General features: G+C 42.5%; 1 protein-coding gene across 2 annotated transcripts in view; it reads left to right on the forward strand.

Moving 5' to 3' along the window:
• Nucleotides 1-16758, forward strand: part of LARS2 (leucyl-tRNA synthetase 2, mitochondrial) — a 68637-nt gene that overhangs the window by 5907 nt on the left and 45972 nt on the right. For both annotated transcript variants that reach the window (XM_082192998.1, XM_082192999.1), the window contains exons 4-7: nt 1957-2048; nt 2976-3036; nt 5682-5771; nt 9039-9182. In XM_082192998.1, coding sequence (XP_082049124.1) covers nt 1957-2048; nt 2976-3036; nt 5682-5771; nt 9039-9182 — 387 coding nt within the window. The remainder of the gene's footprint in view (nt 1-1956; nt 2049-2975; nt 3037-5681; nt 5772-9038; nt 9183-16758) is intronic.

Here is a 16758-nt window from a genome sequence, read left to right on the forward strand (position 1 = left end):
ATTAATTTAGCCGATCAGCTAAAGGTTGTAGCCCTAATACAAATTCAGTAGAATTTCTTACTTGCAGATCTATGTTACTGGATGGCGATGCCAGTTCCAGTAGCGAGGAACAGTGATTCAGAAACTGAGGGACTGGTGGGAGCATTCCATATGTTGCCTTCTACGTTTGTATTCCCCTTCCCCTTTGCTGCTTACAAATTAGGAAAAGAACTGTCTCTGTAACTTTGCCCACAATATTTTATTACTTGAAATGGAAGCATTGACACCCTTGGTTCCAGCAACATCCCTGGTCTTATTTGCACTCCCATCTCTTTGAATGCTGGCCTGTCACAAGTTCAGCAAAGTGCATTTTTATAACACCTTTTAAATCTATTCACAGTCAGGAGCTAAAAGACAATGCACTTGGAAATGATGTCTCTCCACCCCCAACCCCCCAAATGTATCTTGAAGGCTACATTAGTCTCCATGGTAACAGATAAATACATCTGCTTCTGAGATTAATCTATGGATAATTGAGAGTAGGCTTGAAATGGTTTTTCCCCTAATGTATTTTGTTTCAATACAGTAACAGCTAAATACATCTGCTGCGGAGACTAAGGAATGGGCGGTAGTCCTTTTTACACAAAGGTCCACAGGATGTATATTTATATAAGATACATAAGTGGCCACAGATTTGGGCTTAGTGTTCTAGGCAGCCATTTTTGTACCTTGTATTTCCATTATCCCTTTCCCAGGTCTTTCTGGCATGTGCAGAGAATTCAGAAGAGGGAGGGGTGTATTTTATGTCTTTGTCCCGGAACTTTACAGGGTGTTGGCTAGTGCTTCACTCCATCTATTAACATGAGTATTTATTAAGATGCTAAATGAAAGCAGTGCACGGCTCAGTACACAAGCACTGGCTAAGAATAACCAAATCTGGCATGCAAACTACTGTTGGCACCTACTTGATGTGCTGTGGAGAAAACCTTATTTGTGAGGTTTACATTGCACTTTGAAATGTTGCTCATTAAATACTCTTCCTCAGTTTCTTCCGTTGTTTCCCTTGAAGTGTGAGATTGACACATTAGCAGAAAGAAGGCCTACTAGAACAATAACTAATACTTTATACAGTGCTTAATATAGCAAGATCACACTGCAAATTTGCTAAGATGGGGGCTAAATACAATAGCTAAAGTCTGTTCAGGTTTTTCTCCCCTTGCAAATACAGGCAAAGTACTGTATAAACATTCCATTAAATCTAACATGGTTGTTTTTTTTAGCATAATCAGTGTAGGCTTGGGCCTCACAGCCTAGTGAACTTTTCAAAGACCTGGAGATGTGATTGCCTATCCTTGATAAATAGTAATTTAATCCTGATGGTAATTGCTCTAAAAGTTTAATTCTAGTTATTCTAATGTGCTTTACAGTACTGTTGCTCTCTTAAAGCATTCATTGTTGTAACAGCAAAGTCTTCAACAGTAAAGTCTTCAACAGCACCAATGTCACATCATAATAGAAGTGTTAGTAAAGGCATTTTGCACTGCTGGATATATTACTTTGATAAATATATCTTTTAATTTCATATAAAACATATATCTATTTTAAGTTATGCTTTGTACCTATTTTAAATCATAGTCGTGATGTGCTCTACCTCTGCTCTTTCCAGCTTAATCAGATCTAATTTAAGTCCAACTCCAACCTATTATTATTAGTTAAATTTGTATACAGTGCTACCTTTTTTTGGAGAGGTGTTATGCATGCAGAGTACACGAAGGGCAGGTTTGATTCTTACTAGATAATATATCCTGTACATTGCACTTAAAGCTAAATTGTTTGTGACAGGCACAGTCTGGATGATTCAATGAAACAGCAAAGATGCTGAATTTTGAAAAATGCTTCATTATTTTGAGCCCTGGAGGTGTTGCTAAATCCACTCTGGAAAGTGTCAAAGGGTGACATTTCTTATTTTTGTTACAGGTGATAAATCCAATGGGATGGGATGCATTTGGATTACCTGCAGAGAATGCGGCAATTGATCATGGCTTGCATCCAGCAGACTGGACACAAAGGTGCTTGTTTTTCTTGCTGCTTTATGCATGTGTCAGTTCTGAAGCAGAATATTGCTGCTCTTGCGCCTTTCCATGTTCTTTTAGCCTCTGCTCTACAGAAAATGCCCCAGGTTAGAGAGATACGCACCTAGCAATGTCTCTGTCGTTAGAATTTGTCTATAACTGTGCCTGGTACCAACACCTAGGATTGTGCATACTTTCTCTAGCTCATCAGGTATTAAGCCAAGCTTTCTCCTACATGGGATGATACAACTGTGTGAATGCATGAGGAGCATCAGTTACACACTACGTATGTAGAAATTTGCAGCTCACTCTTCCCATAGGGTGGTGCTGTGGGTTAAACCACAGAGCCTAGGGTTTGCCGATCAGAAGGTCGGCGGTTCGAATCCCCGCAACGGGGTGAGCTCCTATTGTTCAGTCCCAGCTCCTGCCAACCTAGCAGCTCGAAAGCACGTCAAAGTGCAAGTAGATAAATAGGTAAACGGCGTTTCCGTGCACTGTTCTGGTTCGCCAGAAGCTGCTTAGTCATGCTGGCCACATGACCCGGAAGCTGTACGCCGGCTCCCTCGGCCTATAGAGCGAGATGAGTGTCGCAACCCCAGAGTCGGCCATGACTGGACCTAATGGTCAGGGGTCCCTTTACCTTTACCTTCCCATATTGGACCAGAAATAAGATTTTTTTCTTAAAATTGTGTCACTCATATAAATATTACAAAATGATTTGGTTTTAGTTAACCTGTAATTGAAATGGGGTTCAGTAAGTAGCAATCTTGCAAAGGATTTTAATAAAGTGAATAGTGGATGAAACTCTGAGGCCGTTTAAGTTGACCCAATGCAAGTTGGAGGAGTTTAGGAGCTTTTTCTTGGGAGCAGTTGTTTCTGAAATATTCTTTTCTGTTCAAATATGGATTTTATTTTGTCTTTCAGTAATATTCGGCACATGCGAAAGCAGCTTGAAGCGTTAGGCTTGTATTTTAGTTGGGATCGGGTAAGCTTTTTTCCTTTTAAAATGTATACCTCATGAAACTTAATTGTCTGTGCATTATTGAAGTGTGTGTGTTATAAGTGCTTCATATCGTTAACATGCATGAATTTGAAGTCAGTTTTAAGAAAGTTCTCTAGGATGAGTTTCCTTACTATTGTTGTTTAAACCTATTAGTTTCTTGTCTCCAAGTAACTTACATTGATAAAAATGTACATAATTGCATTATACCATAGACGAGGGCAGGAATTGTGTAACACATTAATATTCTGTACAACATTGTAAAACACACACAGAGAGAGAGAGAGAGAGAGAGAGCGCGCAACCCCCACATAATAATGGTGGAAAATATTGGCAGCACACTAACAATAAACAATGTTTATAAACACTAACAGAACAATACACCCACCCACTCACCAGTGGACAAAAATAGAAATTCAGCGCTGATATCCCCTCGCTAGCCAAGGGGTTATGACATGCTTTATGACTTACGATGTGATTCTTTGTTGCACGAAGCACCATCAGTGTGCATGGCCCTCTGTAGGGCACAAACGGACAGGTCCCTGATGCAAGGAGCTTACAGTCCAAAACAGGAGAAGCAGTGGAGGAAGGCGAGAGAGGTGGGGGCAGGGCTAAAATAAAGAAGCAATATGCAGTTGTTTGTTGCTTGTACTGGGGCTGAGTTGCAGCAGGGCATGACAACTAAGGGGCTGAGCCATAGGGTTAGGAGAAAACGTGGGCATGAGTGATAATGACAACAATATGATTTCTTAACCTACACCAGGGGTCAGCAAACTTTTTCAGCAGGGGGGTGGTCTATACTTTAAAAAGACTATACTTTGAAAAGAAAAGAAAAAATAATAATGAATTCCTGTGCCCCACAAATAACCCAGAGATGCATTTTAAATAAAAGCACATGTTCTACTCATGTAAAAATACCAGGCAGCCCCCACAAATAACCCAGAGATGCTTTTTAAATAAAAGGACATACAGTGGTACCTCGGGTTACATACGCATCAGGTTACATACGCTTCAGGTTACAGACTCCGCTAACCCAGAAATAGTACCTCGGGTTAAGAACTTTGCTTAAGGATGAGAACAGAAATCGTGCTCCGGTGGCGCAGCGGCAGCAGGAGGCCCCATTCGCTAAAGTGGTGCTTCAGGTTAAGAACAGTTTCAGGTTAAGAACGAATCTCCAGAGCGAATTAAGTACTTAACCCGAGGTACCACTGTACAGTATTCATGTAAAAACTCATGTAAAAACACGCTGATTCCTGGACCGTCTGCGGGCCGGATTTAGAAGGCGATTGGGCCAGATCCGGCCCCTGGGTCTTAGTTTGCCTACCCATGACCTACACACTGTGCATTGCACAGTACATGAGATTAACAAAGGGGGAGCTATGTTGTCAGGCTTGCACTCTAAATAAGCGCATGAGGAAAAAGGTAGAGTATAAAAAATGGCCAGAGAATCACTTGGTAGCTGATCATCTGTGTCACTTGACTTCCTCTTCCCTGAACCTAGAAATCTATTTGTGCCGTTATGCTTTGCTCACAAGTGACATGAAGACTCTATCAGAGTTGCACTTTAGTAGGCAGTAGTGGCCGGTGCCCCTTGGTTCTTGAAGGGCACGGAGGCCAACAGTAGTTGGAGCCAGAGCCAATGAAAGGCAGAGCCAACTACCGTATTTTTCGCTCTATAAGACGCACCTAGTTTTTAGAGGAGGAAAACAAGAAAAAAAAAATCTGAATCTCAGAAGCCAGAACAGCAAGAGGGATTGCTGCTTTCACTGCGCAGCGATCCCTCTTGCTGTTCTGGCTTCTGTGATAGCTGCGCAGCCTGCATTCGCTCCATAAGACGCACACGCATTTCCCCTTACTTTTTAGGAGGGAAAAAGTGAGTCTTATAGAGCAAAAAATACGGTATTTCCTACCTGCTTAGCTCTGTGATGGTAACACTGAGACTAAGGAAGCTGACAGCCAGTGCCAACCCCTTGAACTGAATGTAAGTAAAGACAGCATGCAGTTGGAAGCTGGCTAATGACGGGCTGAGGTTGGTGGGCAAGTGCCGCATTCACACCTAATGAAACAGTCTCCTCTGTTAGTGAATGAACCACTTAGAATCATCGAATTGGAGGGAGACGTCTAGACCTTCTAGTTCAATCACCAGCTTGATGCAGGAAATCCACAGTTGGTGCATTCTCCCAGCAGGTGGCTCACCATTGTCTGGTTCCATTGTCACACTGCTCTTACTTTCAAGAATGTCGAACCAAAGTGTACTCTCTTGTCGCTTAAGCCCATTAAGCTTGAGAGGATGTGTCTGTGCTGCCTGCCGTAGCCCTATACATCGAGCCCAGCAATATAAATACGCTGTAAAGGCTTTACTGGCTCTGCCAAGAAACTTACATTGCCCCCTGCTCTCAAATTGTGAAGCAACAGTGTATGGGTTTAGGCACACTTAAAACTCTGACAGTTTGTGGCCATGGATTCCCCTATCTACTTAAAATGGCTTCCTTGATTTAGTGGGAGATATAAAGCACTGCTCTGTATTCATTAGAGTGCACATGGAATACTGAACCGGGTGGTCATCTTTTGAATGAACCACTTACTGTTCTGAGGAACCAATACTGAAATTGCTCTTATTCTGTTTACAGGAAATAACCACTTGTTTGCCAGAGTACTATAAGTGGACACAGTATCTTTTTATTAAGCTTTATGAAGCGGGGTTAGCCTATGAAAATGAAGTAAGTTGAACTGTGTCTTATTATATTATAAATATGCCTTTAAAAGCTTTGGGTGATTATTGCTTGTGTGGTGACTTTCAGCCATACAGCTGTAGAAAACGGTGTGTGTGTGTGTGTGTGTGTGTGTGTGTGTGAGAGAGAGAGAGAGAGAGAGAGTGCCTGTGGTGTTCTATGTTGCATAAGATGATGATTATTTCTATAAATTTTTCTACCCCCACTCTTCTGAATTACTATTTCCAAAGCAGCTAATGATGCAATCAAGCAAATAAAACACAAAGAAAATAATAATAATAGGAATAATAGTAGTAGTAATAAATAATAATAATAATAATAATAATAATAATAATAATAATAATAATAATAATAATAATATAAAGCAAATAAAAAGAGCACAACAGTAAAATCAAGAATATAAGTTGCCACAGAAAACCAATTTAACCAGAATTTTGAAGGCTAGCGTGTCCAGTAGGTAGGGGCACTGCAATCAGTAAAGCTTTCTTCCTGGTTTCTGGTGCCTCAGCTTTGAAGGAAGACAAGCATCTGGAGGAGGGCATTGGCAGACATATAAAGATATAGTGGGAATAGATGGTCCTTCAAGTTCCTGGGTCCCCAAGACTTTAATTGTGAGCATCTGCAATTTGAATCAACTTGGGAACAGACTGCCAGCCAGTGAACTTGTTTAAAAGCTAATGAGAGATGATCTGACTAGCCAGAACTTGAACTGGCAGAAACTTTGGAACCATCTTCAGAGTATAATGCATGTATAATGCATTTCAGTAGTCATGTATAATGCATTTCAGTAGTCAAACCCAGAAAGTAATGGGAAGCCAGCTTGCTGTGCCTGGTTTAGTTCTTTGGCGGTAATAGTAACCTATATTAAAGTGACTATTGTGGGCTTTGTGGGATATTTTTTTTTCTGTAGGAGACTTTCTAATGTGGCAAATTAATCCCTTCACTCCATGGACTTCAATGTCCCAAAGGAGGTCCTACATTCAAAAAGCAATATTCTTCCATTGCTGAAATCACTGGGGGACTGTTTTTTGTTAATATAAAGCTATGTTAGTTTTGGAAGCGAAGATATGCCAGATACATGCTGGAAAGAATTGGGTATTTTTATTTTTTGCAATGCAGGACATGCACATGTAGTCGTTCCTGTTATAGGAGTCTGTGGAAGTGACACTTTGCAACAGGTCAATCTCATAAGCCCTTGAGCAGTAGTGGGTGCAGAAGCCAAAGGCAGGATTTTTTCAGTCTGTCTAGGGAATCTAATTGTGAGGCAACCAAAAAGACTTGTCTTTATCGGATGGCTTCTTTTTATATACACACATCTGTAAAGAGAAGAGTCTGTGAAGGAATGAGTTTTAGAAGCAAGTGTAAAGGATGATGCAGTGAATCAGAGACTGACTTAATTTGAGTGTGGGATTAGTCCTGCAAGCTCTTTTCAAAGGCAGAGTTCAACTCCGCAGCGTTCAAAAGAGTAGAACAGAAGTAACGTCTTCTGAGAGTATGCGGATTGCGTTTGCTGTCCTCCATCGCAGACTGCCGGCTAGCAAACTCTGTGACTGAGCAAATCATACTATGCTATTAGTGACAGATTATTCCACTGCATAAAAAAATAAAAATGTTTTAGCCCCACAATGTTTTGCTGGCTAGTTGTCCAGTGCCTAATTTGTCCAATTCCTTTTATTTATTTTTTAAGAACAGTAAGATACCTCTCGTCTCAGGATATAATTTTAATACCACAGTATTCTGTGTATATGTCCATCTGCTGGCACCCTCTGGAACAGTGTAACAGTATGGTTTGCCATGGTGGGGAGAGAACGTCAGTGAGCCACACTCCTCATGTCTGAGTAGAGCTTTAGCTCACACAAACAAAGCTATGGATCCAAACCAATGTTCTGTTCAGTACTGAACAGAGTGGGCTTTTAATAATACGTGTAACCTTTAATTTCCCTTGGAAGGCAAAGGTTAAAATGCTGCTGCTACGGGAGAGATGAAAGGTGGTTCTGTTCTTCTATGATACATTCCTATTCATTTGGAGTTGGTTTAATTTATATTGTTATATTATCCTGCCAACCTTCAGATAATGCACAGAAGGCTGTGCATTGTACAGTAGCACCATGATACCTTCTGCACAGTGGTAATGTGAACAGTGAGGTCATTTGTGTAGGAATAACTTCAAATATGGCTCTCATTTATCTGTTATCAGATATAGCAATAGAAATGCCACTTGAACCAGCAAATTGTTTCTACATGACTTACCTTCTCTTCTTAAAAATGATTTATTAATTTTATTTCATAAAATTTGTATATTTTCTGAATGTAGAAAACCTCAAAGCAGTTTAAAACATGCTGCTATGCCGTATATTTGTGTGACTACCGTATTTTTCGCTCCATAGGGCGCACCGGACCATAGGGCACGCCTAGTTTTTAGGGGGGGAAATCCCCCCCCAGGTCCAGAAGCGGCAGCAAGATTGCGCGCAACCTCGCTGCCGCTCCCGGAGCTTGCGGGGCTGGGGGCGGGGAAGCCCGCACTTCCCCCGACCCCAGCCCCCAGAACAGGCAGCTTTCGGCAAGCCTTCCGAGCGCAGCGGGAACTCCCGCCGCACTCAGAAGGCTTGCGGATGGTTGCCTGAAGCTCAGTGAGCGCAGCGGGAGTTGGCGCTGTGCTCGCCAGGCTGCAGGCTGCTGTCCGCAAGCCTTCGGAGCGCTCCAAAGGCTTGCGGATAGCTGCCTGAAGCCTGCATTCTCTCCATAGGACGCACACACATTTCCCCTTGATTTTTGGAGGGGAACAAGTGCGTCCTATAGAGCGAAAAATACGGGTGATTTGTATACAGTAAGCCTACAACTTATGCTCTGGGATCACACCCAAAGTCATAATTGCGTATAGTGAAAACACATTCGGTGCAGTGGCAGGTGGGATTGCCAAACTTTTCCCCTCCTAGATGCTTGCCAACTTTCTACAAATTTTTTATTTAATTTATGTTTTTGCCAGGTGTGTAAAGCTGAATGTGCACGAGTTAAATGCGTGTAAGTTGCAAGCTTACTGTATCTTCATCCAGTGAGTAGAAACAAAGACATTTAAAAGGGCGTCGGATGTCAATCAGCCAAAGGCCTGGTTAAAGAGGAACGTTTTTGCCTGGAGTCTAAAGGTGTATAATGAAGCATATGTGTACCCAACAACCCGCTAATAACTCTGCATTTTACTGACATGCTTATTAATGCCAAAATTCCCTCTCAATTTGATTCCTGGCATCTTTTTAGGCAATGGTTAATTGGGATCCTGTGGATCAGACTGTTCTTGCTAATGAACAGGTGGATGAAAATGGCTGTTCGTGGCGTTCGGGAGCGAAAGTGGAAAAGAAATACCTGAAACAGTGGTTCATTAAAACATCTGCCTATGCAAAGGTGTGAGTATAAATTATTTTGCAGAGGAGACCCTCCCGCCAAAGTATTTTTCCAGATCTGTAACAGGCTTGTAGGTTTCGGTGGTGTGTAAGATCATTTTCTCTTCCTGCTGTCGATAAGTGTCTGTCATTATAACTATGGTGCCATTATAACTACGCTGCCGCAAAAATGGATAGAGTTACATCATTATAATGTAACTACAGCACCATTTAGTTTTGGCCTGTTCACCTTTAAAGAACATCTTGTGATGTAAATGTGTTCAGCTGGCAGGTTACGCTAACATAACTTTTAGTATAATCCAACGTTTCCCCCCCAGGTTTGTTCTATTTGGACAAAAACATCTTTCTGAGCGTGAAAAAGAGAAACTGAATATGTGTGATACATGAACCTTTTTAGAACTATTTTTCTTGGCAATATTTTTTCCCCTCTCACTGTGACAAATTGGGAAGATGACTTGTAAAACTGCAAATACAGTGGTGCCTCGCAAGACGAAATTAATCCGTTCCGCGAGCCTCTTCGTCTAGCGGTTTTTTGTCTTGCGAAGCAACCCTATTAGCGGATTAGCGCTATTAGCGGTTTAGCGGCTATTAAAGGCTTAGCGGCTATTAAAGGCTTAGCGGATTAGCGGCTAAAAGGCTATTAGCGGCTTAGAAAAAGGGGGGGAAAGCGAAAAAAATCGGAAAACTTGCAAGACGTTTTCGTCTTGCAAAGCAAGCCCATGGGGAAAATTGTCTTGCGAAGCAGCTCAAAAACGGAAAACCCGTTCGTCTAGCGGGTTTTTCGTCTTGCGAGGCATTCGTCTTGCGGGGCACCACTGTACAAAATTTAAAATATTTTTGGAGTAAGAATTCCTGAGCGAGTACCACAAGCTCTGTCAACATTTCACAACTTTACTTCCTTCTACAGCCTCTCCAGTGCTTTCTACGGCGATTTTAACAGGATATATGGGTGGTTTAGTCAGTGTAAGAGCCATGGGCTGCAGGTGTGTGGGCCTTTCCTCTGGAACGGCTAGCCTAAGAGACAGCCTCAAATCAAAAGTCTCCAGTTTCCAACTCGATTCTGCCATGAACTCACTAGGGAGCCTTGAGGAAACCTTTTCCTGACTTATATTACAGGGTTGTTGTAAAGATTTCAGTAAGATAATGCATGTAAAGCTCTTTGAACACTTGAAAATGCTGTACAGATCTTGTTAATGGCACAAGACTGCATGAAGTTCAAGGAAAGCCTTTAGCGCGTTGCTTACAGCCTTTGGTGCTTGCATCATCTTTATATGTTACGGACAATTCAGCTCTCAGTTATTTGTGTATATGTATCTGCCCGTGTGTCAACATAATCTTCTCTTTACTGGTTATTTTATTTTTGCTACCTTTTGCTAAAGCCACATAAGCTATGCCCAAGTAGTTATGCTAACTATGTGCAATTTTTACTGGATTTGGGTGTTTTTTAATTTTATATTTCAGGCTTTTTTATAAAAAAAAGAGTAATATTAATTATGTATTTTAAGACTGTAATTATTTTGTTTCCATAGTTACAAGAATAATGTATGCAGAATCCTTGAAAAGTCTCATACTTCACACGGGTTTCTGCTTGGTTATACAGTATTTGTGTTGAAAATACTCCCATTTTGTCTTGAAATCTAAGAGTGGCTTATTTTGTTACAAACTCTATGGGACAATTTCTTACACACACACACACACACATGGAAAGAGAGAGAGGGGTTAATGTGCATATTTCTGTCTAGCCCTCTGTTGTTTAAAGTTGAGGGATACATCCTTCATTACTGCTCACTGCTAGTGTTTCACTTACTAGAAAGATGCAATCAAGGGTCTGAGTGGCTCTGCATTTGAATGAGCAAGTGCTGTCTTCTCTGTTTGTCAGGTGTGAGGAACGTGTTTCGCTTGACAGCTGTATTCTGGTTTTTTTTTGGGGGGGTGGATGCTAGTTGTGGGCAGGGCCAGAGCCCAAAATGGGTCAATCACCCCATTTTCTTTCTCTCTCTCTGCCACCATATTCCTCCTCCTTTCCCTTGCCCCCTGCATCATGAAATTAGGCAAGGTATAGGCCATTAATTCAGCAAATCAAATAGGACCTCAGTAAAAGAAAGGCATGGGACGCGGGTGGCACTGTGGGTTAAACCACAGAGCCTAGGACTTGCCGATCAGAAGGTTGGCGGTTCGAATCCCCGCGACGGGGTGAGCTCCCGTTGCTCGGTCCCTGCTCCTGCCCACCTAGCAGTTCAAAAGCACGTCAAAGTGCAAGTAGATAAATAGGTACCACTCCGGCGGGAAGGTAAATGGCGTTTCCATGTGCTGCTCTGGTTCGCCAGAAGCTGTTTAGTCATGCTGGCCACATGACCCGGAAGCTGTACGCTGGCTCCCTCGGCCAATAAAGCGAGATGAGCGCCGCAACCCCAGAGTCTTCCACGACTCGACCTAATGGTCAGGGGTCCCTTTACCTTTTAAGACAAAGGCATATTGTACACAATGAGTACCATTGCCCACTGGAGCCTCCCGTGGGTAGTTTTCTTTCACAAAATTTTCATTCATGCCACTTCTGATTCACTTTAGCTCTGTAGGGGTTAGCACTAAGAAAACCTGAGCACCTGCCAGGCTTGGAAAGTACAGTAGATGGTTGAGTTGAAAATCTGCAGCAACTTTGCTCTGTTAATGAGGATCAATATGTGAATGAATGTCCAAGTCTGGGAGACTAATGGAAAAGATCTAATTCCTGAAGAGCCCTTTGGGATGGTGATTTTATAGTACACTAAATGATATAGACATAGGTAAACTCGGCCCTCCAGATGTTTTGGACTACAACTCCCATCATCCCTAGCTAACAGGACCGGCGGTCAGGGATGATGGGAATTGTAGTCTCAGGTGTAGCCAAGGTGTGTCCTTGGTAAGGAGAGGCCTTAATCCTAAGTGCTGGTACAAGCAACACACTAAGGAGAAAAAATGTCCATAGAGATGAGCAAGGTGACTGTGAGTTCCTCTCCAGGAGCCTCTCTAGGACGGAGGAATTGGTGCTGCAGTCTTGCTAAGTCAAGGATTGGTGAAATAAGTTTGGTGAAATAAGTAGGGCTTATTTCACAGTAAACTTGGGTGGGATTGTGGTATAAATCTATTTAAATTCAGCTGTTCGTCAATTAACTGTCTCCATGATATGGTAGCCCCATCTTGTGGAATGAAACTTATAGTTCACCTCTTCTCTCGCAAAATCAGACTCACAGCTCTTTCGTAGACCATCTGCTACAGGTTGTAGGTCAGGCTGCAGACTGTGATATAAAAGGTGATAGAAAATAATTTTCTAGGCTATCAGATAGCTTCACTTCATTATTGTCTTAGAAAGCGATATTTGTGTTAGATACGGTATGGCGTTTGGAGTGGTCATTTTTCTGTTGCTCGATTTGTATTAATTAGCTTTTCAATTGACATAATAAATTGATTCAATGTGATTACTGTTAAGCTTTAAGGCTGTATATATAATGCCACGATAGTGTTAAAATTCTTATTTTCAGAGCAGGGTTTTTAACTATGATAAAACTTTTTTTCAACCTGGTGTTTAAGGAAAGGGGATCTTTGGTATTCATCTCTCTGATAAATGATACATTCTTCTCCTCCATAGACTTCTACTTCTCATATTGTTTACGTGGGTTCTCATAATGCAAAGATCCTGAATAGAATTTGAGATATTCACCTCTGGACACAAATCTTTTCTCTTTGCAACATCTCAGATATGTTTTCAATCTAGGTCATCCTTTTGCTAGATTTGCCCAGCTCTATAACTCCCTCATCTCTCTGTCTCTTAGCAACTGGTGCTGTTGACTGCCACTTCCAAACAATATCAAAATTTCCTCTTGTGTTTCTGGATTCTCTTTAATGGATGCTCATCTTCATAAATTTAATCATGGCCTGTTCTACTGCTGCCTCTTTTTGTAACGCTCAGTTGTTAATGCAATTCTCGTTTCTCCACTGTTAATGTAAATACGCCTGTCAGATCGGAAAAGTTGGCAAAGAAATCCCCAACTTTTAAATGGTTTTGTACATGAAGATTTAAAGGTTTTTGCTTTATTTTTCTGCTATGAGTTACTGTTTCCTTTTCTTGATTTGTTTAACATATTTGCATTTGAATCTGTAAAATTGTTGCTTTTATTGTTGGATACATTTGTAGCCATACTATTTACTTTGGCCTCAGATTGCTCATTTGTGGTGTAGTGGTTAAGAGCGGTAGTCTCGTAATCTGGGGAACCGGGTTTGAGTCTCCGCTCCTCCACATGCAGCTGCTGGGTGACCTTGGGCCAGTCACACTTCTGTGAAGTCTCTCAGCCCCACTCACCTCACAGAGTGTTTGTTGTGGGGGAGGAAGGGAAAGGAGAATGTTAGCCGCTTTGAGACTCCTGAAGGGGAGTGAAAGGCGGGATATCAAATCCAAACTCCTCTTCTTCTTCTTCTTCATTTGTAGAGCTTTTTTTTTTTCCCTAATAAGAGGCATCATCTCAGTGCTATCTTGCTAAACGCAAGCTCATTTTTTTGACCTGCATTTTGTTAACCGCAACTCAATTGCCTTCTTCACTAGTGCTGCTTCCTTGCTGTCAGGGGACTGACATCGGAGGGAGAGGCGAAGGGGAGGCTCCCAGATGATGCTGGCGAAGGACCCATCAGCAGGGGGAGAAACAGCTCAGTAGAGGGGGAAGCCAATCAGCGCAACACCGGGGATAAAGGGGGGCAGACGGGGGAATTGGAGAGAGGGCTCCAGGACTCTTCACTGGACATCAGTGAGGAGAGCCCAGGTCCTCCGCTACCCACGCCTTCCCTGCGCAGAAGACTCCCGCACAGTGAGAGGAGGAGGAGACTGGGTGTCAAACAACTTTTATGTTGGAAGAGGTTCAAGAAACGCCCACTGACGGATTCTGCCAGTGACTGAGGCAGCCACGATGAGAAGGGGCTGTGCAGTCAGAAAGGTTTAACAAGGCAAATTAACCGAGAAAGGCACCAGCTTACGCACGAGTAACTCATACCTATTACACTTGCTATCCTTCCTTGAGATAGGAGTATGGGTTTGCTATCTAGTTCCAGCCATTCTAAATTTTGGGTATTTTTTCCTGTGGCCCAGTTCAGAGAAAACAATCACAGTCTAGTGAATCATGAACTATCAGTCCAGTAAGCATCCAGTAATGTGCCTATACACTCCTCCTTCACCCCTTAACTCATCCTAAGCTCTGGTCAAACTATCTTGATGTCTTAAGCCACAGTTTTCTGTGACTTCTGAACTGTAGTTTAAGGTCTCCCTCAAAACCAGGATTCTGGTTTAATTGTCTGACTCATAAGGGATCCATGGAAATCCAGATTTCCTGGCTTGTATGTCCTGGGAAACGGTGGTTTAAGAAACCAGGCAAACTTTCCCAGAGCTTGGGCACATGAGGACAGGAGACAGTGGAAATGGCAAGGAAGTAGTATATGGACAAACTGATTGTTACCAGGCCAAGAAACATGCTTTTTTTTGGGACCAGGACTATTAATGTGGCAAATACATTTTCATTGTGTATAATGTCTATTTTGAAAAAGGACAATCATGTTATTTCTATATTCTGTCTGATTACAGATTGGCACTGCAGCAGTTAGTCATGAAATCTGTTCCCAGAGCAATATAAATAAGCTCATCTCTTTCCTTAAAAAAAAAATTAAAAATCTGCATGTTTTAAGCCAACTTGTGAACCTGTTATTATTTTGAAGCACCATTTTAAAACATGGCTTGTCTTTTTAATGAATGGGTCACTCCTAGCCTCAGCGTAGTCTGTGCAGTGTTCTGACTTCTTGACTCACCTTTTCACATAAAATCTTGGTGTTGGCTATGGCTTCTGCTGCTTTTACATACCCCTGCCCAATGGTGTGGATTGCTCTGACATTCATTGTTTTCATTTCTGAGAACAAATTATGACTTGCTGTTTCCTTTGCTCTCTTGGTAGATTATGTGAGTGCTTCTTACTGTTGATTTGCTCTTAATGTGTGCTAAATTCCGTTGTAACCTTTAGCTACGTCCTTATTTCTCTGTCAGACTCATTTCCTTATATTGAATCTCTGCTCCTGTCATTTAGCTAGAATATTATTTAGTGATTTGTGTGGGCTTACTAAGCTCTCACGAAGTACAATTTCTGCTTCTTTTCTTTCCACAAGATTGGATTGTGTGCCCATTCCATTAAATTTACCCCCAGCGGTCAACCAGGTACAGACTGACTTTAGTGGCCAGTTTGGTGCTAGCATTAAAGAGCAGCCAATTGTCTATTTTTGAGGAGGTTTTTTCTTTTTAAATGCTATAGGGCAATGATAGCCTTACAGTTGTCATAGTGGTCATGGGTTATGGGAATTGGTGCCCTCCCGATCTTGAGGGGCTACATGGAGGCTGCCTCTGCTGTAAGGGGATGCCCCAGGCACCAAAAAGTCTTGGACCATATCTTTTGCTCTTCTTTTGCTTCTTTCGTCATGTGTTTAATGTTGAATAGTGTCAGGACATTATTCAAATTCCTTGTGCCTTTGTGCACACCAAACATTTAAAGCACAGGCACCTGTGCCCCCAAGGAATCGTGGGAACTGCAGTTCACACCACAGAGCAACAAATCGCACCACCCTTAACAAATTGCAGTTCCCATGATTATTGGGGGTTGGGTGCGGTTTAAATATATGATGTGTCTGGGATTATTATTATTTTTGTATTGCTGACTGTATTCATGCAGTTTCTCACTGAAAATGTACAGTGGTACCTCGGGTTACATACGCTTCAGGTTACATATGCTTCAGGTTACAGACTCCGCTAACCCAGAAATATTACCTCGGGTTAAGAACTTTGCTTCGGGTTAAAAACTTTGCGGTGCAGCAGCAGCGGGAGGCCCCATTAGCTAAAGTGGTGCTTCAGGTTAAGAACAGTTTCAGGTTAAGAATGGACCTCCGGAACGAATTAAGTACCGTATTTTTCGCACCATTGGACGCACCGGACAATAGGACGCACTTTGCTTTAGAGGGGGAGAACAAGGGGAAAAAAATCTCCCCCTCTCTGCCCAGCGCCCCTTCAGTGAAGCGGCAGGAGGCGCTGCACAGAGAGGGGGAGAACTTTCCCCCTCTTGTTTTCCCGCTCTAAAACAAGGTGCCGTTTAAGGTGCGTTCAGGCGGCTACCTTGGAAGCCTGGAGAGTGAGAGGGGGGGTCGGTGTGCACTGACCCCTCTCGCTCTCCAGGCTTCAGGTTCCTTTTGACCTGCTCTTTGGGGTTGGCGGGGGGAAGCCCACCACCAGCCCCAAAGAGCAGGTCAGGGAGCAGCGGAAAGGCGCAGCGGAGAGGCTCCTGCCATAGCCGCGCTTCACCTCTCCAGCCGAGAGAGGGTCGCGGGGCTACGGCGTCTTCGCTCCATAGGACGCACACACATTTCCCCTTCATTTTTGAAGGAGAAAAAGTGCGTCCTATAGAGCGAAAAATACGGTACTTAACCTGAGGTACCACTGTACTGCATTTGAGTGACCCAGGACATATCTGTTATTTCAGTGGTTTCACTGAAGGCTACATGACTCAACTCATTTACCTGATCTT

This window comes from Podarcis vaucheri (assembly GCF_965113315.1).
Source record: "Podarcis vaucheri genome assembly, chromosome: 12".
In the NCBI taxonomy this organism is placed as follows: domain Eukaryota; kingdom Metazoa; phylum Chordata; class Lepidosauria; order Squamata; family Lacertidae; genus Podarcis; species Podarcis vaucheri.